The following is a 22,919-nucleotide window of genomic DNA, read 5'->3' as shown; positions in this document are numbered from 1 at the left end:
ACCTTTCGAAGTGCCCAATCAGGCTCCGCACGGTGCCCGAACCGCCCAATCACAGGGCGCCCCGCCTCCCGCCCCGCCGCGCGCAGGCGCCGGTGCCGTGACCGCTCTTCCCGCGGCTGCCGGGGGCGCTGAGGCGGTTTCCGCCCGGGTCTGGCTGGGCTTCCCGCGTCTGTTCCCGGCGCAGCGCGGCTGGTGGGTCGGTCTCGGTGCCGGGCTCGTCCTCTGGGGACCGGAGTAAGTGCGAGGATGGCTAAGAGGGGAGGCTTTGCCTTGGCCCCAGCGGGCAGCGTCCTTCGTGTCTAGCCCTGAAGGACACGGGTGTGCGAGGACGCTCCCCCGTCCCGTCGCTCTCCTTCCTCCCCCGCCCGGCCCTGGGGGAGCCGTGTTGCTCGGGACCACTCTGCTCACCGTGCATCCCCCTTCAGGACTCGGGGAGAGCTGTCAGGAGGGCTGTCCTGAGGGGGAACGTGGGGTTCTCCATTGCGCTGTCATAAGCTCGTTTTCCTTGTGTCTGTGCCCATCCTGGCTCCGTTTTAAGGACCCCTGGGAGCACCGAGAACCTCCAGACCAAAACCAGTGTGGGTTAGTTCACTGGGCCTCATTTCTCGCCATAACTGTTGGTAACAGCATAGCTGCCCCTGTCCCCTGGCAGCCAAGCTGTGTCACACCAGTGGTGTGTGCGTTCTGCCAAGGGCTCTGTGCCTTTCTTCAGGGTCCTGCTGCACAAGGGCTGAGCTTCTGTCTTTTCCATCAGGGGAGCGTGATCCTCTTGGTCGCTTTCTCTCCGAAGGCGAAGAGCAGTTCTACAGTAAGGCAGAAAATCCTGCTGGCAGTACGAAACTTATAGTGTTCTTATCTGCTGCATCAGGAAATGAATGCAATGGTAATGAAATGAAGCCTGGTCTGGTGGATGGCACTGAAGTACAAGAGCAGCTCACAAATGGGAATTTGGTGACAGCACCTCATTTTCGGCGTGATTCAGTGCTACACTGGGTCTTGTCATTCCTGACTCTATATTCTCATCTTCAAAGATATAGCAGTCATAGAAACAGATTGTTTCTGTAATCTTCCGTGATACAATGTTATGTTGTGCAGTGTGAGTTGCTACATATAATGATAAAATATTCCACTAATTGTCTCATGACTGTGCTGGTGTTTGTTTTATGAATATGACCTTAAATAATTCGCAGGAGGTGAAAACACCCAATTCTGCTTTACTTGATCATTTATTTTAGCCAGAAATAAAGATGTAGAAATTACTTGGTAGTCGAGTTGGTGTTCAACTTGCTGTATTCGTTACGACTAACACCTTCTTAACTTGTTTTACTAAGTATGAAATCAAGTATGATGTAGTTTCATCAGATAGTTACTCCTAACCGTAGTAGGCGAGTGCTCATTCTGCTGATGTGAGGGATGTTGAATTGTTGGCAGAAAGTGGTTATGTAAAAAAAACCCCACAAAAACCAAAAAACCAAAAAACCACACAAAAAAACCCCCGAAAACCAGCTAAACTCAGTATGAATCTTATTTATCAAAGTGGGGTTTAAATTTTTTTTATTATGTAGGTTCAGGGCAAGTTAATGCAATCTACATCATATGAAAACATTTTTCAAGTAGACATAATCTCCACTCTCCAGTTTTTCATTTCCTTACTATTTACAGGTTTTCATAGATATGTATCTAAATTATTTCTTCCCCCCACATTCTAATATGTAATACCAGAAAACCAGTGCATAGATTTGCAGACTGAAATTCAACAGGTTGTGACTAATTTTTATAAGATTTAGCTGAACTCAGCATATTAAAGTGAAGGTGTCTGGCTGAATTTCTTGGAAATGTTGGAAAGTTCGAGGTCATTCTCAACGTGCCTAATCACAGCCTTAAGGAGATCAGCACAGAATGATACTTCAGTGTCCCGATCTGGAAGACGTTAACCATGTCACTGAAAGCTGGAAAGGGCGTCCTTAGTTCAGAGTTCTGTAGGTTTTTGAAATGGTATTTAACTGTGGTTTCTCACAACTGATCTTCTGAGTATTTTAAGCTGTTATCATAAAAAATATTTATATATTGTGCATGAAAGATAATACTAGGAATGCAGAAGTTCTGCTGAAGTGACATGAATGATATCTTCAGGTCACCCCAAATAGGTGTGGAGCTGAATCCGTTTTTATGCTAAAACTTTGTCTAATCTTACAGAAAACACCCATGAGTTGAGTAAGCAAAAGAGCTGGTTGGTTTGTAAGTATTTTTCTCCAAAGCCAAACAGAACAATACTATGTAGCTGAGAACTTAAACCCAAAATGTCTGGTCTTGCTCAAATTAGACAGTGAAATGAAGTGCAAAAGTAAATGTTGCACATGGTGAGTGACATGGTGGCTTTAGAGTTTGCGGATCTGTTTGCCCTTCCCTCTGTCAGTGCGTGTTCTCGTTTGCAAGGTCCTGCTGCCGCCTGCTGGGATTATTTGAGTGTTTGCAGACAATGTGTGCAGTTTGCATTGTACACAGCTCACTGTTTCGGGTTAAGGAGCTTAATGATTAGCAATGTAGACGCTCAGATACAATTTTTTGTCTTCAGGGTTGGTACACGAGGATTTGCGTTTTGCTTTAAGAAGTAATCTTTCAGAGCGATATGTATTTTTTTTAAACTATTTACTCTAGAAACTTGAAAAAGTTAAATGGCTTGTGCGTGCAACTTCTTAAACGGAAAATTAGCAAAACTTGGTTTAAGAAATAGTCTTCTAACATGTTTTAAGGAGATACGGAAAAAACATCTTAGGAAAACAAGTATCTAGATTTAAACCTTTCTTTCATTGTTGTATCCCAAACCTGGTAATATTACTGTGAATTGCAGAATATGTGTAGGCTCCTTTTGCACAGTAATATTAAATATTTAATGTATTGAACATGTGCACAGATCAGCTTTTGGGTTAGGAATGAGTATCATTTCTTGATAACTTCCATGTTATTTCTTGTTAGGAAACCTTTAGCAATTTGATGTGCTCAGTGTCCAGGATTGCTTATGCAAGAAATGATGAGTATTACTTTTCTAAAGAAAAATATTAGCATTGGAAAGTCAGTATCATTGTCAGAGAACTTCTAAGTTTAGTCTGTCTTTGTTTGGTGTTTTTTATCTGGCTTAGGTTGGAAACAATACAACTAGAACATCCCCCATTTTCCCCACTGTAAGATAAACTACACAGAACATGATACTGGAACCAGACTTTTTTTTTTTTCTTTCCCCCCTGAAGGATAGTGTAGATATAGAAACTGGTTAAGGAAGTTGAAAGATTAATCATCTTTAGCCATGTCTTTTAGCTTCAGAGGCTAATGGTTTATAGAAATTTGCAGTCGTTCTTAAGGCATTTCAACAAAATTGTTTAGATACAGACATAGTGTAATTTCAAACAAGGAAGGGAAAAACTGCACAGAATTCAAAATCTCATATAAAGCACATTACAGGGCAGACCATTTTTGTGCGACCCAGTGAAATATGTCAGTGCCTTTATATAAAGAGTGCATCTAAATGCTTCTCTCCAAATATGCAATTCAGATACTAATGCTTGCTTAACATTTTGCAGTCCATTTTCCTCCTAAAGCAATTCCTGTATTTTCTTAATATTGTCCTTCTACTTCACTGCTAATATTTCTTCTACAGCAATTGCGTGTTTACCTTGACGTTATCCAGCATTTCTTTTAGTAGTTTTCTCAGAGCAATTGATATTGCTTATTCACAGTTCTTTTCTGTGAGTTTTTTTGGTTTCGTGGGGATTTTTTAGTGGTTTTTCATACTTAGATTTCTTATGAGCTACCACCTGTATAAAATTCTGTCCGTGTGGACTTCAATTCTGGTAAGATGGCAACTTGCTATCTTTATTTTAGATTAGAACGTTATTAAAAAGAAAATGAGGAAACTAATAGCTCATCCTGTCCTTTTTTTCATACGCGTTTTTGTTCCTCTTGAAACTCTTTCATCTGGTAGAGTCATTCCCCTCCAGCAAAAATATTTGAACCTTCTCTGATCGTTTCTAGATCACTGTCTAACCTGACACTCCTAAACATAAATAGAGTATTGAACACTGATAACACTGTTCAGTCATGAACTTCACAAGTACTTAACGGCTCCAGTCAAGCCTTCCCTGACCACTGTGCGGTGTTTTGTTGCTTTAATCCATCATGGCCTGTGTGAACTGAGGACCATATCTGGTAACTGAACTTGCAAGGTTTTAATATTGAATGTTATTTGAAAATGAATTTCAGGACTACTGATCCATGAACTGGTGAGACAGGCAGGGCCTCGGATTTGTAGCATCTGTCCTGCAAGAGGTGCCATTGGAAAATTCATTTGAGTTGTTAGAAGGCTTTTAATTGATGACACACAGCGTCGCCCATCTATTTGTGGCATTAGTAGCTGCCATCCACTTGAGAATAATTTAGTAAACGACGGCAGTGATTACCAAGCTTAGTTTAGACATAATGATTCTTTGCTTGAAATGCTCCCTTTGACTTTCTGGCCCGTGCTGATGTGTTTGCCACCTTTTTCATGGGCACACTGGTCTTGGGTTCTCCTGAGCCAGCCAGCCCAGGTGACAGCTTCAGGCAGAGCACCTGAAGGCTGAATGATGAAGAGATTCAATAATCAACTGGGTTCACACACATTAAAGTAACGCAGTCATTGAGCAGGTCGCCCTCTCAAGGGAATGCCAACTCCAGGGCTATCAAAAAAATCTACTGATAAATTTAAAACATATTGACTTCGTGTGGCATGCAATCAAAAGCTGGTGGCAATAACACAGCAGGGTTCTTAATCACTTTGCTGTTACAGTCGTGCTCCTGCTGTCATATTTCTAAAGGTTCATTTGCTAATTTGTTGAATAGGATGCTTAAGCAACTTGTACAGTTCCCAACTTCTGTTCTAAGAGTATATGTAGTGTAATATTAGACTTCCAGATAGTATGGGGGAAGATTTTTTGAAATAAATTCCTGCATGTGTTTGCAACACTGCACGGAACATACTCTCATGGGTCTCGAGAGGGTCTAAATCTGTTTGGATTTTTTAAAATTTAGTTTGCTTATTGGACTATAACTCTTGTTAAGATGAACACATGATGGGAAATATTGTGTAAATGAGTGTACGTACCTCTTCAAGCTGAATATATTACTTGAGTATTCTGGGAATAGTAGTACAGATTGTAGCTGCCAGCACTGCAGCTGAATATTGGGATTTTGCAGTTGGAAAATCTGACACTGGCTACTAGTATTTAACTTATCTGTTTAGCTGGAGTGTTAAAGCAGTGGTGGCTGCTTCGTACAAGCTGTAGTGGTGTTTGCCTGATGGATTGCAGCTAGAAACGTGATCTCTTTGGGAGGAGGGGGAACGACAAAATACTAAGTAAACAAACAGAAGAAGGCATCTCTCTAATTCAGTGGCAGTTGTGCAGGTAGAATTTTGTCAAGGTGAGACTATTTGTCCTGGTATGAATGGGACTTTTCTTCTTCCCTCCCTGGTGAAGTTATCTTCCACAACAAAGATAGCATCTCATTTCAGCCACTGTCATATGGCGCTTTCATCCTTTTCAATGAAAGATCTTGAAAATTACTTCTGGGAATTTTTTTTTTTTTTTAATGGGATGTAACGGGAGCCAGGATTTTTTTAAAAGCAGGTAGATAACTAAAAAAGATGCCAGTTCTCAGAGTGCTGCAACGAAATATTGTGTTTCCTGTTTCGATCCATTTTTGTATAAAGTAGAAATAAAATGACATATACTTAGATTTTTAAGCTAGAAAGAAGAAAACTGGAGTAATCTGCAGTTCTGGAAAGATTAATGCTACTAGAGAGTCCCTGAAAATTAAAATCCCAAATGCATGTTTATGTCCGGGATAGTAAAGAATGTAAACTTGTAGTTAACTTTTAACATTTGGGCTCTGTAGAAGAACAGACGTGCTGGTTTTAATTATTTTAAATGTGTAATATAAATGATGCATATTAGGCTGCATGATAATAATAATAATAATGCGTCCTAAGCTGTGTGATAATATCTTAAGTCATTCAGTCAAACTTTTTATTTATACTTTCATATTTTTAATGTTGGCAGGTGGAAGATTTCTCAGATTCTTGTCCTTGTACTACTAAAATTATCCTGAACTAAAGATGCATCCAGACCTGTCTCCTCATCTGCACACTGAAGAATGTAACCTCATTATCAGTCTGCTCAAGAAGTGTCATAAGGAGGTAAGGAGTTTTTAGCAGAGAAAAGAGTGGGTGGGTTGGGGAAATGAGTGTCAGATAAATTAGTGAGACTATTATATGATCATAGAGAGGAAAAACCTCCTCTCGGCAGAACAGCCATGAAACATAGCTAGTGCGTGTTCACTGAAGAAGTATCTGATGACTGTGTGTAAAATTTTGCCAGTGATTTTGTTAGGAAATAAAACGTGCCTTAAAATTTCCTGTCCTACAGCTTGACAAGTGTGGACCTATTTTAAGAACTGAAATAATTTCTGCACCTTTTAGTACTGTGTGCCTCTCAAAAAAACAATAATAAAAGCAACTTCAAATGCCCCTTTTTTTTTGCATGCTCACAGCATTTCCATATTCCAGCTGTCCAGTGGGCAGATGCTTCAGTCTATTTATAAGCAGATGTGCTGATGGCGATCCGGACACGCAGGGTGTCTTACATTTAGTGCTTGAGAGCTAAATGCCAGTTACTGTTTGACTTCCACCTTCTTAATAGGCACCTACCCAAGGATGTAAAATGCCAAATTGTCTTCAGGCTTCTCAAGGCTCTTCATTGCTTCAAGAAGATAGAATCTTCATCTCACTCATTTAAGAGCCTTTTTAAAAAATCTGCTCTGTAGTAAACCTCTAGATATAGAAGAGTCAGCCCCTGAGGTGGAAGTAAAGATATCTGCAGCATTGTTGCAATATTGTTAATTATTTTACCAGTTCTCTCATATACTCTAAACCGATGTTCTGTACAGATATATTTCTCTATTAATGCATTAAAAGTTCAATTTGTTTCCACTGAGAAAAAAGATATATTTAAATGTTGAATATGAATGAGGAAACAATGGTTGACACCATTACAATCTACAATGTTTTTACGTCTCTGTTCAGACGTGATGTTTATAATTTTTTTGTAATGCAGTTGTCCATAAATCTTAAGACAATACATACGTTAGCTTTCCTGTTTTGAGCAGAAGTCTAAATTTTTGTTTGCAAAAGTCATTACAGAAAGAAAACCAAGGCTGATAGACATGAAATGTGAGAGAAGACGTTTTGCATGAAAGAGGGATAACATTTTTTTGCAGATTTTCAAGTAGCTAAGCTAACATATAATAAAACTTTTGCAGTACCACACTTTCTTATGATTTCTGAATTACAACAATTAAGAGAACAGAATTTTAATACTAAAATTCACTTGCAATGAGTATATTGTACTGAGTTTGTTCAGCAACATTTAGTTTGTTTTTGTTGGCACTTGTAGTGCAGTATCTTGCCATGTAAGCATGCTGGAATCTGTTGGTGCCATCTCATATGTGGTGCTCCCCCTACCATCACCTCTCTGTTCCTATGCACTGTCAACATTTTTTAAACCTAAGATACAAAGTTCTTGTAAAGAACATGCTGAAGCTTTAAACAAAAAGTTGTATTAAGTGTAAGAGTTATGCTGTTCTAGTGCATTTTAAAATTTTAATTTGCCTAAAAATGTTTTAGATAATTTGAGATATTGTAGAGACTTTCTTTTTTCTTTTTTTTAGTTGATTTTTTGTTTGTGTTTGAAACACATTTAATGTTGTAATGTAGCTAAAAGTGTTCAGTAGCTAGAATTGAGAAGACTCTAATTGTACATTAAATACTATATTATCACTAGGATTGCCAAATAAAGTGACTATCCGTTTAGAGGAGAATAAAACTTCTATAGGCAATATAAAATGAAAATGTTGTCATTAATTTTTCATAATTCTGAAAACAAAGCCTATCAAGAAAACTACACTAGGATTTGTCCTGCTTCGGGTACATACATAGTTGGGCTTTCTATGTTTTCACTAGAGAATCCAGAAATATTAATTTACTACTTTAAAGTAATGGTTGATTATTGTGTTTTTTGTTGGTTGGTTGGTTTTTTGATAAAAATGAATGTTAATATATAAGCATCATAGGCTTTTTGTATAATGTAGCTTCTTAGGGTACCTTGATTTTTCAGAGGGAACTGGAACTAAAAGGTGTATTGAATTCTGTGGCAGCGCGTGATTCAAAGGGAGCTGTTGCCAGTTTGACTTTTGAAGGGACTAGGAGCAGCAATAATAGTCACGCACAGGATTATATTCTCTTGGTTTTGTTTGAAATTGATCTTTCCATGAAGAGGAATGACGTTTGTCAGTCTTGTGCTCACTGCGAGGGTATTAGTGCCAGCGGTCGCAGAACAGAAAGGGTGAAGGTGGCTCCTTTCACACCTGCTTGAAAGGAAGTTGATACCTTTTCATTTAAAATTCAAGGGGAATGTACTGAAATATTCCTTTAAAATTGAAGTCGCTGAAATCTGAAGTCAGTGATCTTAAATCAGTAGTCAGTGACTACCTGCTGGTTTGTTATAATGCCAAAATGGCCCAAGAGTATTTGTCTGCAATTTAAATTGATATTCCTGAGGGATGAAAAGCATGATTTTTAATTGGGTGTCCTGTGTGTGTATTTTCACAAAAGTCAGTTTGATTTACTTTATTCCTAATATCGAACCTGCCCATTAGATCGAGTTTTGCCTCTAGTGAGGAGAGGTTAATGGGATTCCTATTTGATGTCATTATCTTGATTATTTTTTTTTTCTTTTAACAGTCGCACCCTGGTGCCACGTGTGTGTTTTAAAAGGACTTATTTTGACAGGTGGCAGCTGAAACAAATGCATATTGTCTTGCAATGGTATCACTGGAATAGGCGTAAGACCTATTTTTGAGAAACTGATTCATTTTTCCTCGTAATGTGAGCCAAAAAATTGACAGCTTAGGAATCAAGCTAAATAAACAGATTCAACTCAGTGTATGCACTAGAGAGTGGACTTGGCTTGAAACGTGAGCAATCACCTTGAAATTTAACATGCAGGTGTGGGAACAGAATACAAAATTAAATCTGTATTAGTTGAAATGAAAAGGTTGTAAAATCAAGATCAGCTGGCAGTGAAGTGACCATGTATCACATGCAACTGCTTCAGAGGGTCATCTGCTGCCCTTTATAAAGCAGAGAGGTATAAACAAGCTAATTATAGCACTGCTATAGTTAAATGTTTGTCATAATCTTTATTAACCCACTTCTACTTTCAGTCGTGTTCTAGTGGCTGCAACTTGGCCACTGCTTGAATTCTTAACAGATTTTGCTGTGTTATTTGTATAAATCCATCTAGCTGCTCATCAGCTGTAGAAATGCACATAGGTTTCCCTCTGCCATATAGAAGTGACTTCACTCTCACTTCTTCTGTTCTTCATGGCCTTTTTTTTTTTTTTTTAATTCATTAGTTCTCTAAAAGATTGGTCAAATTGTCTGTATCGATTATACAGCTGTAAATATCTACTAAAACCTCCACTCAGTTCTTCTGAATTGCTCAGATGCTCTGCTATGAGATTCCGTGTCATGTTAGCAAGCACCTCTGAAAAAGATGTCCTTTGAGAAGGATGCATTCTGAGAGCGATTTGATGGCTGATGATATGAAATCACTTCAGGAGATCCTGGCTAAGAGGACAGATTTTTATGGTGAATATCCTCAGGTTAGCTGGGAAATGTCTTTCTGAAGACAGTGCCTGCAGTTGTTCAGAAACTAAGGAACACTTGAGTATGCATAAGGTCCACAGTTGAGCTGTGTCATCAAGGTGGTAAATGCATCTTATTTGTTAATCTCAAGATCTGGAGAAACTTAATCCCCTGGTTTTTATACTGCTTCTAACATTTCAGTCATTTAAACCCAGTGCCTGCTTGTTTTGGACTAACAACACATTCTTCATGTGGTTGAGGTGATGGAGCATCAGGTCCTTTGCCTCTCTAGGTCATGAAGAAGTAATGAAAACTAAAGCACAGAGGATGTTGCCTCCAAGATGTCTCTAGATCTCCTTACATCTTTCTGTATCACAAACTGGAGTTCAGAATATTTATTTTTTGTACATTATTCAAGCTAGCGTGAGTGAAAGCTGTAAGAAGACCGATTCCTAGATCAATAAAATATATGTTCTACATTTAGAATGTATAGCTTCAGCTAAGGTATCCTATTGTAGTCTGGTTATACAACATGGTACCTTCAATTTTCAGCAAGGTTCAGAGTGGTTCAAATGAGGTTCAGGAGTAGCTCTAATTTCTGGCTACTCAGTAAAAAACTTACAAAGCATTATTTTTTACAAAAAGAGAAAAGGAAATGAAGACCAGGAAATGTTGCAAAATGTGACTTCTAAGAAATTTAGAGCTTCAGAGGAAGGAACCTTTGTAAATTGTAAATTTTGTTTTTTCTCCCTCTAACTTATCAGCACAACATTTTGAAATTTTTTGGCCATTGCAATGATATTGACCGTGAGATGCGGAAGTGCTTAAAGAAAGAGGTAAGAAACAAATTTACTACAAGTTAAAAATTTAATTTAAAAGAAAGGTCGATGGAATAGAAATAGGGTTGCTTTTTCCTAAGTAGTAGAAATCAATAAATAGGCCTTGAAAAGTAAACACATTCTGGAAAATCTGGCTTCAACAAATGGCATGGTCTATTTTTGGATATACAAAAATAGGCAAACACTCATTTTAACCAAACAAATATTGCAAATAGGAACTGAAACTTCACAGGTTGCTTCTGATTTTTTTTCTCTTTTTTTTCTTTTTTTTTTTTTTTTTTTTTAGTAGTGGTGTTTGCACAGAATAGAATATAAAGCAGTAATGGTCTCTTCTGCATGAGTAACACTTATTACTGAAGTCGGTTATGCTGACTGATACTACTGGATGAGCTGCTGAATTAGGCCCTAAATGAAAATATTGCTGCTTAGGATGAACTCATTGCAGTGCTACAACTGCAGATGTGAGGGAATGGAAGGCTTGAGGAGTTCAAGCAGATGAACCAGCTAATGGGCACATCTTCAGAAGAGTATCAGCTGGTCTGTGTATTTACGGTTGTCACATCTACATGACAGAACACAAAAAGGAACTTTTCACACACCTTTTCACTTGAAATTGTACTTGCTGATTTTGACATAAATTTCACAATTTTGTCTAAAAAAGGAGATTTCAAGTGCATGACAGCCGGACCAGTTTGGGACCACTCTTTTCCCTCGGTCAGCCTGTGGGAATTAATTTCGATTGCCAGTATCAAATACTTTTTTTTTTTTTCACCCCAGAAAAAACTGTAGCACAGATCTAGAAAATAAAATGTTATTTTGTTTCATTGAAGCCTTTATGTTAAAAGGAGTTCTTGATGGCTATATTTGTCTCCATTCTTAAGATATGGTTACACTGATATGTCATTACTAGAAAGCCCCCAAAAGGCTGTTCACAAGTATAGAACTAGGTACAGATGAAGCTTTTAAAGATCCATTGTTCTTATTCTATAAAAAAACATGGATGGATTACTGAAAAATTAAATATTGGCATGGGAAAAAGTTAAGCATTCTGTAAATGTTAAGTAATGTTTTGGACCATTATTTCAGTTATAAATGAATCAGTATAATGAGTGAAAAACTGCAAATCCTTTCCAAAAACAATCTACTTAGTAGTTTATTACATTATATGGAGAACTGAGTATTTCTGGGTTACTTTGGTTTTATTCTTACATAAATTATTAAAAAATTGAACAAATATGTGCTCTAACTTATGGCCAAGAATAATTTGCTTCTCATGAAGTATATGCCAAATCATGCCTTGATTTTAAATTTTTCATTTCTTTTAGCCATGAAAAGGTTTCCTTTTTGGCCGCAATGAAAGAAGGTTTGGCTTTTCCATCTCCAGGCTTTTGCTAGTGCGGAGACACACTTGAAAGCATGGTCTTCTTATGAATAAATCTAAACCATGAAGGATTTCTTAATTTCATTTTACATTAGATTCCCATCTCTGTTGTGTTTCTTTTTTAAACCATAAAAAAACCCTCAAAACACCTTACCCTGGTTCAACCCAAATTTGCCTTTGGCCCTTTTATCTTGGGTTACTACTTTATCTGTGCTTATAATTAATAACCAGGATCAAAAATAGACCAAGTCTGTGATGAAAAATTCTTGTTTCAGAAGGCAGACACACATTAATCAGTATCTTTTAAAAGGAAAAGCACCTGACCTGTGCTCTAGAATAGCACTGAGGCAAGTTTTTTCCTAGTTCATGTGTGAAGTGCAGCTGTAGTAGGTAAGATGGCTGTATAATTAAGTTCCTTCGTAAGATTAACTGCATGTTCTTTATTAGAATGTTCTAATACTCTTTAGCTTAATAACCTCCAACTTAGAAACAGGTATTTTAATCAAGTAAATGTTAATTTCAGAGTAAAAATGAACCAATATATAGATATTAACAAGAACTGCATTTCCAATGCATCAGTCAAAGATATTGTTTCTATTCCTGAGAAATAAACGGTCGCTACACTTTTAAATTTGACTTATCTGGTTAATGTTAACAGCTGATCTATTAATTTCCTTATCTGTCTTCCAGTATGAAGAGAAAAGGGCCAGGAACCAGGAGATACGACGGAAAATAATTAATGCTCACAAAAGCTCGGAGAAGTGAGCGGTGCTGGAGCTGGACAGCTGCTTCTCAACAGGGACGCTCGGCTCAAAGTTGGCAAATGCTGCTTTCACATCACCAATGCTCAGCCTGTGGTTTATGAAATGGGCAAAAAATAAATACACCTAAAACATACTCAATCCCAGCAAGGCAAACAATGTGGGGAAAAAAAACCAATAAATGGTCGCTCACAACTTAATTTTTGACCTCTAAAAGAAAACTATGGTGGCAAGTCTTTGTTCGGGCATAGCTTTGTTATGATTGCTAAGTAATGAGGAGTCAGGGATTGTGGAGTATTATGTATTCAAGGCTGCCATATTCCCTGCCTTGTGCTGAGTTGCATTTATTTCTTTGTGTTTAACAGTTTTTCTTTCATCTCTTGGGTTTTTTTCCTTCTTGCAAAACACCGAATGACTTTTCCATCACTCTTTGTAATGTTGTGATAACACTGCTTAAATGAATCGGCAAAAGAAATTTTAAACAGATGTGGATTGAAATTGAAAATTGCCTATCAAGTAATAATTGGATTTCTGGTATTTTTATTGGAGCTAAAATGATGAAACTACCATCTTCCACTGAGAAGATTAAAAATCCTTCCTGCCAACCGTATGTACAGTGTAGACTGTCGTAGGACAATATGTTCATCATACCCAAAGCAAGCGGCTTTAGAAATTCAGAGTGGAACATTTCCAGGGATTTGCAAAGCATTGCCTTGATTTTTGTTGAGTACAATCAATGTGTGCTGAGTGATTTCTGAAGAGGAATGCTGCCAAAAATACAAGCTAAATAGTTTTTCCACATACTCTGGTACAAAGTTGAAGTCAAATTATGACTGTTGCTGTTGACGGAAAACTCAGCTGAAGTGAAATAAAGTGTAATTTGCCTTTCAGTGAGGCAAGTCAACAGTGGTGTACTAACCAAGTTGCCTTGTCACCCCACAAGACCTGTTCACTTGCTGTCAAACTGCAGAAAGTCTTGAACAAGTGTCTGAATTCAGAAGATTTGATATTAAAATGCGTTGGTTTCTGCAGTGATAGAGCCGTTTCTCTGGGTGTCTGCTGGATTCACCTTATTTTTAAATGACTCTTCTGTTCTGCCTACCAACAAAAGACTATTTAGAAAAATAAATGTTATTGGGCCAAATAAACTGTCTCATTTAGGCACCCAGAGAAGAGTGTCTATTCTACAATGGATTCTATGGTTTGTTGTAAGAACTGTTGTTCACACTCAATCTTGAAATTAGTACATGCACCTGGTTTTGGAAGACAGCTGTATTTTGTGATCTATTTTGAAAGATTAATTAGAATAATCTTTCTTACTTTTCAATACCTGGATGGACCCAGTTAAATTTGTAAAACTTAATGACAATTTTCAGTGAAAGTTCCACGAAAACTGAGGCAGTTGTTTCTGCATCTTTTGACATGCTGTCTGCTTTCTTAGAACAAGTAAATGATGCATTATTTGAATTAAATACTTTAGTGGTTGGAAGTGGTGCAGTCTTTTTATCAGTAGTCTTCAGAATACTTTTGAAGAGCACTTCATAGTGAAGTTCCCTGACTGGGAGCTCTGCATCCCTGATTCTTCTATTTGTGATGACAAAATCTACTTCAGGCAAGCTCTTAAATAGCATTTGGTGATGCTTGTAATCTTTGAATAAATAAATAGAGAACTGTCCTAGAGATAAGGTTGAGAAGCTGATATCTGAGTGCAGAAGCACTGAAGCTTTTCTTTCTTTCATCACCTTTTTCAAGTCCAGATCTTTCAGTAGAATAGTAACAAACTAAAATAAAAATCCAAGAGCCATTTAACACAGCTCATTAGTCAGAATCATATTTTCAAAGATCAATGTGCGTAATGAATGAAAGACCAAATGCCATGCGCAATTTCTATTGACACTTTGAACTCCATCTAGCAATAAATCTATTTTCCAGATAAACTTCGTTTACCTAGTGAAATACGAGCATGTTTGTCCTTCTGTGTCTCTTTGCTAATTGCCCACTAGTTGTGAGATACAATTCCTGTGGGTTCGTTCCTTTTTTTGAGGGGGGTTATGTTGCCAATTTGATCTTGAAGCAGAGAAACACTGTTGTAATAATACATCGGATTTATCCAAAAGAGGGTAAGGGTGAAATGGTAAATGTGTTTTTTCCTAAAGTGACCTGAGTGTTGAGTAGGGGACATGGTGGGTGAAATAAACCTTATTCGTAAGGACCGGGAAAGCGCTTTATTGTAATAATTAAGGTGCTGAAAGAACAGGTTTAAAAAATATGTGTTTTGCTAGCATGAAATCGGTGGTCTAAAGGCAAGACTGTATCTTTATAAAACCTTTGATTAAAAACTGTTCTTGACCTTTGTTGCCAGCAACCTAGGGCTAGAGAATTTTGTCAGTAAGTAAGTATGTGAAACATTAAGCCGATTTCTCCTCCAGCACGACGCTGCGGCGGTTTCCAACCCCGTGTGTTGCATTGGGAACCCAAGGGCCGGCGGCAGCTCCTCCGGGCGCTGAGCTGAGACGCCGCTGGGAAATTTTTTACAGCCTGCAAGAACAACACTGCGAGTTTTTGGGTGTTTTCCCCGGGCCCCTCAGGCTGTCGCGCCAACGCTCGCCGGACGAGCCTCGCAGCCGGTCCCACACCGGCGGGGACGGCGGCCGCACCGAGCTCCACAGGGCGGCCCGGCCGCCTCCTGGGGCTGCTCCAGGGCCGCCCGCCAGAGCTCGGCGCTGCTCGGTCAGCTCGGCCGCTAGCGTTTCCCTTCGCCGCCGGGAACGCCGCGGACTCCCCGGCGCGGCCCGCTCTCCTGAGGCGGCGGCCGCCCCGGCCCCGCTCCCCGCGGCAGCCGCCAGCGCCGCGCAGCGGCCGCGCCGTCCCGTCCCGGAGCCGGCGGCGGCGTGTGGCCGGGCGGCCATCTTGGAGGGCGCAGCGGGGAGCTGGGTCCTCCCGCCCTGCCCGGCCCGGGGTCACCGAACAGCCCGGCCCGGGGTCACCGAACAGCCCGGCCGTGCCCAGCGGCTGCAGATGTGCTGAGGAACGGCCTCCGTCCCGAGAAGGGCTGTGTGCGGGGTGCTGGTGTGGTTGGCTTCGTCCCTGGAGGCTGTGGGGTCCAGCCATGGGCTCTACCTCAGGTAAAGTGACACCCACACTCCTTCAGATTTACAGGTGCAAAAACAACGTTCCTCACTCAACGCTCCTCACGTTCCCTCAGTGGGTCCTTCGGGCCAGAAGTTCTCACAGATGGCCCCCATGCCCAGAAATGCTCCAGAGATGATGTTGATCACCTGTTGATGCCAAATTGTGTTGCACAATCCTATTTTATCCGCCACTTGTATTTTTAATTAAGTTGTTGATCAGAACAGCACTGTTGAAATAAGCAATTTTGGTTGGACTTTGCTGAGCCCAGCTTTGAGCAGGGCCGTAGCTCAGGGCCTCGTGTCATCACAAATCACAGGAGGGAATGATGCGCATTTTGTAAAGAACCCTCTTTACGTTGTTTGGTAGGAACAGAAGACCACACTTCCCTTTCCCCACACCCTGGATGTGTAGTTATAGCTGTAACAGGTCTTTTAGGAACAGCGATGACGTGCCCCAGCACAGGCGTTCCTCTTGCCCAGAGTTCCAGAGGGTGCTTGAACAGGCTGATGTGCCGGCTCTGGAAGCGGCCAGGAACACAAGGTCATCCTCAAAGGCAACTGGCATTGTTGCAGTTTATTTTATTAGTGATTCCTTTTGTGGAGCATAGTGGTTGGTTTGTCACTTGCTTTATGTATTCTATAATATTTTAATTGCTTCTCTAGTGGCACCTTAGACTTTGGGTGTGAAACAATCCACCTGAGCTGTCTTTGTGAACTGAAAATTCCAGCTTTTAATTCTTACACTTTTCTGTAGCTTTCAGAACGAAATGTTTGTGTGGATTATTTGCTAAGTTTTTTTTACTACTTAGGGTGGCGAGACACTGTCCCAGGTTGCCCAGAGAGGTGGTGGATGCCCCACCCCTGGAGACATCCCAGGCCAGGCTGGACGGGGCTCTGAGCAACCCGAGCTGGTGAAGATGTCCCTGCTCACGGCAGGGGTGGCACTGGGGGAGCTTCGAAGGTCCCTTCCAACCCCAGCTATTCTGCAATTCTATGATTTTGGTTTCCTTCATATTCTGACATTATTGGTAATGAATATATAAAGTACTTTGTGTATAAGTGGTGTTAGACAGCTGTGGTTACAAGCAGCCCACATAATCATTTTAAATCAATATTAGATGTGTGCTACTGAATTGTTGTCTTTGGGATGCTGATGGTCCCAATTTAATTTAAATTTCATCCCACTAGTGCTTCTAAAAAACCTCAGAGGACAACAAATCAAAAATCAAATCCCCAAATGAGTAATTCCAAATGGAATAACAGATCTTTCATAATTGGTCCACAGTGGCTGTGTTTAGGTGGATATACAAGTGTGTGGTATGTGACAGCAACCAGTCCAAAACCTGCTCACTGTTCCCTGCCATACCGCTGGCAGGTGGCAACTATGGAGAATGGGCTTTGAGATACTCTTTTTGTGGGAGGAAAATTTGTCGAAGTAGGAAAATAGAAGAGACTGGTTGGAGTTAGAGTATGTGGTGTGAGGAAAAGATTTAAATACTAGAAGTTTCTTCAGAAAGCCAGTTTGCCCTCACCCTGATGCAGCTGTGCTGCTGTTGGTTCTGTTTCGCAGGACAGCCAAGAATAAATAGCATGAAGGGGTAGCAACAAAGAAACCTGAAACTCCCCTCTGGAGCTTCTTGGTATTCAGAATGGAGACACTTGAATCATCTTCTAGTTATAACAAGAGCAAAACATCCTCCCTTGAATTTTTGTGTGCTGGGCTTGTGTTCAAAGGCTTCTGTTTCTGTGCTTGGGGTTCAAGGTTAGGGGGAAAATGACATAGTTGAACGAAATCTCCTAGTGGAGAAGTCAGATATTATTGCAGGGAGTGGTGCATCACACGCAAACTAATTCCAGTGTCCAGTACTCACTGGAGATGTTGTAATGTTATTGCTAAGTGCTTATTTGGTCTTACCACATGTTAGAAGATACTATGCATGGATGTTGTGTACTGTACATCACACTGGGGAAGCAGAAAGGCCATACCTGCAAGTGAAGGGAGAACTCTCCCTTTGAGCAGAACGGCATGTCCGTGTGAAAGGATCTCTGGTTTAATAGGTTGAATATCTGGAGAAGAACTTGGGACATTGTTCATAGGGACTTTTATTTGTGTCTTGATGGGCCGTGCATTGTTGCGGGCCAGTTTTAGTGTATTGTGGTGCTGTTGAAGTTTCTTCACGTCCTTACACCAAAAATGGTGCTTAATAGATGTTGGTCATGTCTGGCAAGTGCAGGTCCCATGAACCTGGGTCTCTCGTGTGTCCTTTCCTTCGCTGTTGTGTTGCCTTCCATTTGCAGCCAAGAGGGTTCCAGAGGCCACACAGCAATACTTGTCTGTTTTACGTGAGTTATTAGGGAAGAGAAGAAAGTAAAGGCAGTAATGTAGGGTTGTTGAACTTATTAGTAGCACCGAAAGCTACGTTGAAATGGTGGTGCGTGTGTATGTATCTATACGTGTATGTATCTATGTACAAAAATCAGTACAACAGTGAAATAAAGGAAATGGGAATTTAGCCAACATTTCAAATATGAAAAGTGTATGGTTTTTGTTTTCCTCTGAGACTGCCTGCTGTGTTGAAACCCTGCAGTAATACCATAGGGCAACCTTAATGATGGCATTTACTTTTGTTTTGGGGGGTTGATTCAGCATATGAAAAGTGAAAAAATATTACCTAAAATCAAGAGAGAAAACAGAATACATTAATCTATCTGTTTTAATTTAGATGTGTTTGACTTGGCTTTGACAGTGAGAGGAGCTAAAGTAGCTTAGTAGCAGCAAGAAGTTTTGAATTATCATCATCTGCCTCAGTGCTAACCTGCATCTTAGAATTATTTAAGCTAAATGCATAATTATGTTCTGAACCTTGCCATTATCAAACAAATCAGATTGCTAATACTAATGAAGGATGTGAATGGTGTACAAATACAGCAAATAAGAAATCTGCCATTTTTCAACCCAAGAGAAGGCATGACTGGCTAGTAGATTCGCATGCAGACACAGATGCTAAGTATTTTTCCTTAAATAATGGTAATAATTTCTTTTAGTAAATACCTTTATTTCAACATGACCAGCAATGACAAGTAATAAAAGTTGTTGTTGTTGCCATAAAATCTTTAAAGTATTCATGTAATGTAAGTTAAGTAACTCTCCGAAGTTAAATCACCATATTCTCATCTTCATTTCAGCTTCCTGTGAAAGTGGTGTTGAATAAATGCTTCAACATACCCTCCTGGGGTCTATGGTACATTACAAAGATCCAGTATTTAGCAAATATAGCCAGAAATAGCTTGGCAAAACCTCAAGTCTATTGAGACACTTCGATTTTAGCTAGCGATAGGCTCAAAAAAAAAAGCCATGGACATAAACATCTGTGAACTTTAGTTCAGATTCAGATCTGGTTTTATTTTACAGCTTCCTCTTATCTTTGTAAGCAGAACCAAAACCATGGTTTCAAGTCTCTTTTGTCCTGAGGATTAGATGTGTGGGCTTGAAACGAAATCCAAATTTGGTGGTTTAGGTTTCTGCTAGTTTCATCTTTTTTTGGTTTGGTTTTTTTTTTTTTTTCTTAATGAAACAAACTGTGAACGCCACCTTAGCAGCTGGCCATACAAGCTGCTGTTTTACAGTAGCTAAATTAGGATTCTCAGTTTAAGTGTAAAATTGGTCCTTAGGAAAGGGAAGAACGCAAGATGCTGCCCTGAGGCGGTTGACAGGTGGCAGGTTGATGTAGCATTTTCCTCCAAACCTATGCTTGGCCCCTCAATCTCGACTTGCAATGGAGTACTGGAGTGATAATATATTATTACTGTTGAGCAGAGGCTGCTTATAGCATAGGTCAACGGTCACATACATATAAAGTGTACAAAGGAATCAGATTAGATACAGTAGCGATTTTCTGTTATAAGCAAGTATGTAGACAGGGAATTTGTAATTGCAGTTGGTTTTCTGCAGAAATTGTTGTATTCTATTGCATTCTTTTTACAGCAACATCAGGGAGTTCTTTCAATTAGACATCTTTTGAAATTGGTTTAAAAAATTGTATTCTTTTTAGTTTACAAATAGATGCTGGAGCCAGGCTAGTGGGTTTGTTTTGCATGGTTGTGGGGAATTGTTTAATTCTCCTTTCTGAGTCCTCTTTCTCTAGGTCAGCAGCCAGCAGTGAGGAACATTAAGTAAAAATAAAACTCCTATTTTTAGTTCAGCTACATAATGTCCTATTTATAATACTGAAATTTCAGCTACTACCTGGACTCTTTCCGTTCAATGAGCCATCTCTCCTCTGTTAGCCCTCATTGCTCTTTTTTCACACCTGCCGCATTTGATTATTTTGCAGTTGTTTTCATAGGTTTGGGGATGTTCTTCCAACATGGCTCTTAATTCTGCACAGTGCTGTCAGCCATCAGTTCAAGTCATTTGACTAGAAGTAAGGGCAAGTAGCAGCTAGCAGGGGATACTCAAAACTTGCCATAATTCCTCCTCAAAATTTGAACACCATTATACTCTTGGAAAAAAAAAAGCTGCAATCATAATGATATATCAGTTTCTGCAACATCCAGATAAATGTTTTGCTTCTGGTTTCAATCCCTCATGACTATGGAAAATAAGATACTTTAACTTCATTTTCCTCAGGATGATACATGACAGTCATTTGTGGTTTTTTATCCTCTTTTGTTTTGTATAAATTTTAACACAGCTCACCACACTAACAATATACCAGTGAGAGGGAGACACAAAAGAGCATGTACATAAACATCTCATGGCTAGCCAGTAAGTTGCATACTATTTGGAAGTGAAATTGTTAAAAATGTGTTGAAAACCTCAAAGTCTAGCTGAAGTCTGGGGTTTGGCAAGTAAAAACTTGTCCTCAGCACAGGACCTTAGGAAAAATGCATTTGTGCAAAGGCAGCTTTTAGCCTGCCCCCCATCTGGGAGATGAGGCAGTAATTGTAACAACGAGAATAGTTCAAAAGTACGTTTGTCAGCTTAAAGAGTTAGAAGGAAATGTTGACGTGTTACTGGGCACGGTTCTGCTGCTACCATAGAGTGGGCTGCAAAATGGTAATATCACTCTGGTTGAGCCAAAGCTAATGTAGAAAAACTCCCAGTTAGAAGCAGCTTGTGAATCCAGATAGACCCTATTATGCACCAGGGAACAGGCACTGAAAATAACTTTTGTAAAACATTTTATTTATTTCCTCCGTATGATGTATCTCACTTGAAAGAAATGAAATGACTTGTAGACCTACTGCTTTTCAACTGGGTTGAGTCACGCTAGAGACTGCTGAGGAACTGGGTGGGGGTGGAGGAGGAGGGAATGTCATTCTGGTAATGTGGAGCCCTTGTCATTGTGTGGCAAAGTTTGAGTTTTAAGAGCCATGATTATGCCTGAGAGAAATTGTTGCACGATATGTATGATATGTGACGCCAGATAATACTGCGCTGGGCTATGCCGCATTGGAAACTGAATAAATAGATCAAGAACATAGTTGGCCAGGCATCGCTGGTTTGCTGTAACAGAGGTGGCAAAGTCTGATGGCCGGAAACAGCTGTTCTTTAGGAAAATGGGGAGCTGCTTTAAGGCAAAAATAATGCAAACCCACAATTTTTTAAAAAAGCAACAAACCCAGTAACCCACGCTGCTTTGCAAAATTCAGTGGTGGAGGTGCAGAACACTTTATGTAATTAGATTTAATAAATAAATAGCTCCAGATTTAATGAAACTTCAGTTATTTTCTAAACAACAACAACAACGGCTATTGGTTCTTCATATCCTGTTTCATTTCCTTATTTGAATACAGATCCAAAGAGAAGTTTTCATTCTCAGAGAGCAATTTTTCCCCTTCTTTAATATGCATTTTAAAATATCGGAATAATGATAAGAATAAATGAGGTATAAATAAAGCAAAAAATACATATTTTATGGCTGCTCTGTCTCAAAACCTTCATCTGTAGTCAGGTAAAATATTCAGTTTGGAGAGCAGGGCAGTGGTTGGAATGAGGTTGGGTGGGATAAGTGTATGGTTCTATTCTTATATTTAATATTGTGGTATTTGTGAGAGGAGAGAAAGGTGGCAGGGTAGAGATCTGCAAAGGGGGAACATTTGAGGGTTGTCAGTCCCTGCTCGAGGAGAGACCACATGAGTGAATGAGGTCAACAGAAGGGTAAAAACAGAAAATGTGAACAAGTGGTAGAGTGAGAAAAGCCCCTTGGAAAATGCCCACGGTGTATGAAGGGAGGAGGAGGAAGAGGAGACAACTGAACGTAGCTCTGAGAAGAAAGCCAGGAAGGAAGCCAGGGAGGATACAGCTCTGTACCAAACTGAAGACTTAATGGGTGATGATAATTTGTGGTGTCAAAGGTATTGATGGGGGTTTGTAAGAGACGTAAGGAGAAGACAATGTTAGGTCTTGGATTTAAGAAGGCCATCAGTGATGCTTGTGACAGCTGTTTTAGCAGAAACCTGAAAATGCATTTCTGTAGAGCTGATGCAGAGAAATGTTCTGCACTCAGACCAGCTTCCTGAGTGAAGAAATTCCCACCTTCAAACTTCTTTACCTTCAAGAAGTTATGATCATTTCATGTCTTGTAACAGACATCCTCCAGCTATTCATTAAATGACTAATATTCTTGCACTTTGTACAGTCATAAGTAATGTGTGTTAGACATGACCATTCCTGGCAGAGCTCCAAACTCTGTTTCTGCAAAGAGGCATTTGTTTGCCTTCTACTTAATAACAATTGAGGGGATTAAGATACTGCTATAGTATTTTTTCGAATATTTGGAGTGTTCACTGCAACATAATACATTTGCTACTCATTGCGCTCTCTCAAATTCTGTTTTTAAATGACAAGCGCTCACCTCCTTCCTGATCTCCCTTCCTCCATTCACCTTTCACTTTGAGCAGAATCCTTTCCAATGCAATCAGCTGGATCTGACCCAAGTACAAATATGCTAAATTACACCATTGTTCTTCTGTTTTTCCTGAATTTTATTTTCCCCCCTCATTTATTGCAAACTGATACTGTATTCTTGGCTTTGTGGCACATGGTGCATATATTTAATATAGCAT

At 39.7% G+C, this 22,919-nt stretch overlaps 1 protein-coding gene and 1 long non-coding RNA gene across 3 annotated transcripts in view; both read left to right on the top strand.

The window, feature by feature from the left end:
• The first annotated feature begins 102 nt into the window (after nucleotides 1-102).
• CMC2 (C-X9-C motif containing 2) lies at nucleotides 103-14,654 on the top strand. The gene is made up of 4 exons (XM_065641202.1): nucleotides 103-234; nucleotides 6,093-6,229; nucleotides 10,501-10,572; nucleotides 12,647-14,654. The coding sequence occupies exons 2-4, from the start codon at nucleotides 6,149-6,151 to the stop codon at nucleotides 12,719-12,721; spliced, it is 228 nt and encodes a 75-aa protein (XP_065497274.1). The 5' UTR covers nucleotides 103-234; nucleotides 6,093-6,148; the 3' UTR covers nucleotides 12,722-14,654.
• Nucleotides 14,655-15,630: 976 nt separating this feature from the next.
• LOC135991916 (uncharacterized) overlaps nucleotides 15,631-22,919 on the top strand; it is a 93,389-nt gene continuing 86,100 nt past the window's right edge. For both annotated transcript variants that reach the window (XR_010606668.1, XR_010606669.1), the window contains exon 1: nucleotides 15,631-15,842. This is a non-coding gene — a long non-coding RNA (uncharacterized LOC135991916). The remainder of the gene's footprint in view (nucleotides 15,843-22,919) is intronic.

This window comes from Caloenas nicobarica, chromosome 9 (genome assembly GCF_036013445.1).
Source record: "Caloenas nicobarica isolate bCalNic1 chromosome 9, bCalNic1.hap1, whole genome shotgun sequence".
NCBI lineage: Eukaryota > Metazoa > Chordata > Aves > Columbiformes > Columbidae > Caloenas > Caloenas nicobarica.
The sequence above is the reverse complement of the archived record's forward strand: the minus strand, read 5'-3'. Positions and strand labels throughout refer to the sequence as shown.

What these genes read in the sequence shown, in the direction of transcription:
- CMC2 (XM_065641202.1), top strand. Translation starts at nt 6,149, where the DNA reads ATGCATCCAGACCTGTCTCCTCATCTGCACACTGAAGAATGTAACCTC. An exon ending in TCAAGAAGTGTCATAAGGAG is followed by an intron (nt 6,230 to 10,500) that starts GTAAGGAGTTTT and finishes CTAACTTATCAG; the next exon opens with CACAACATTTTGAAATTTTT. An exon ending in GGAAGTGCTTAAAGAAAGAG is followed by an intron (nt 10,573 to 12,646) that starts GTAAGAAACAAA and finishes TCTGTCTTCCAG; the next exon opens with TATGAAGAGAAAAGGGCCAG.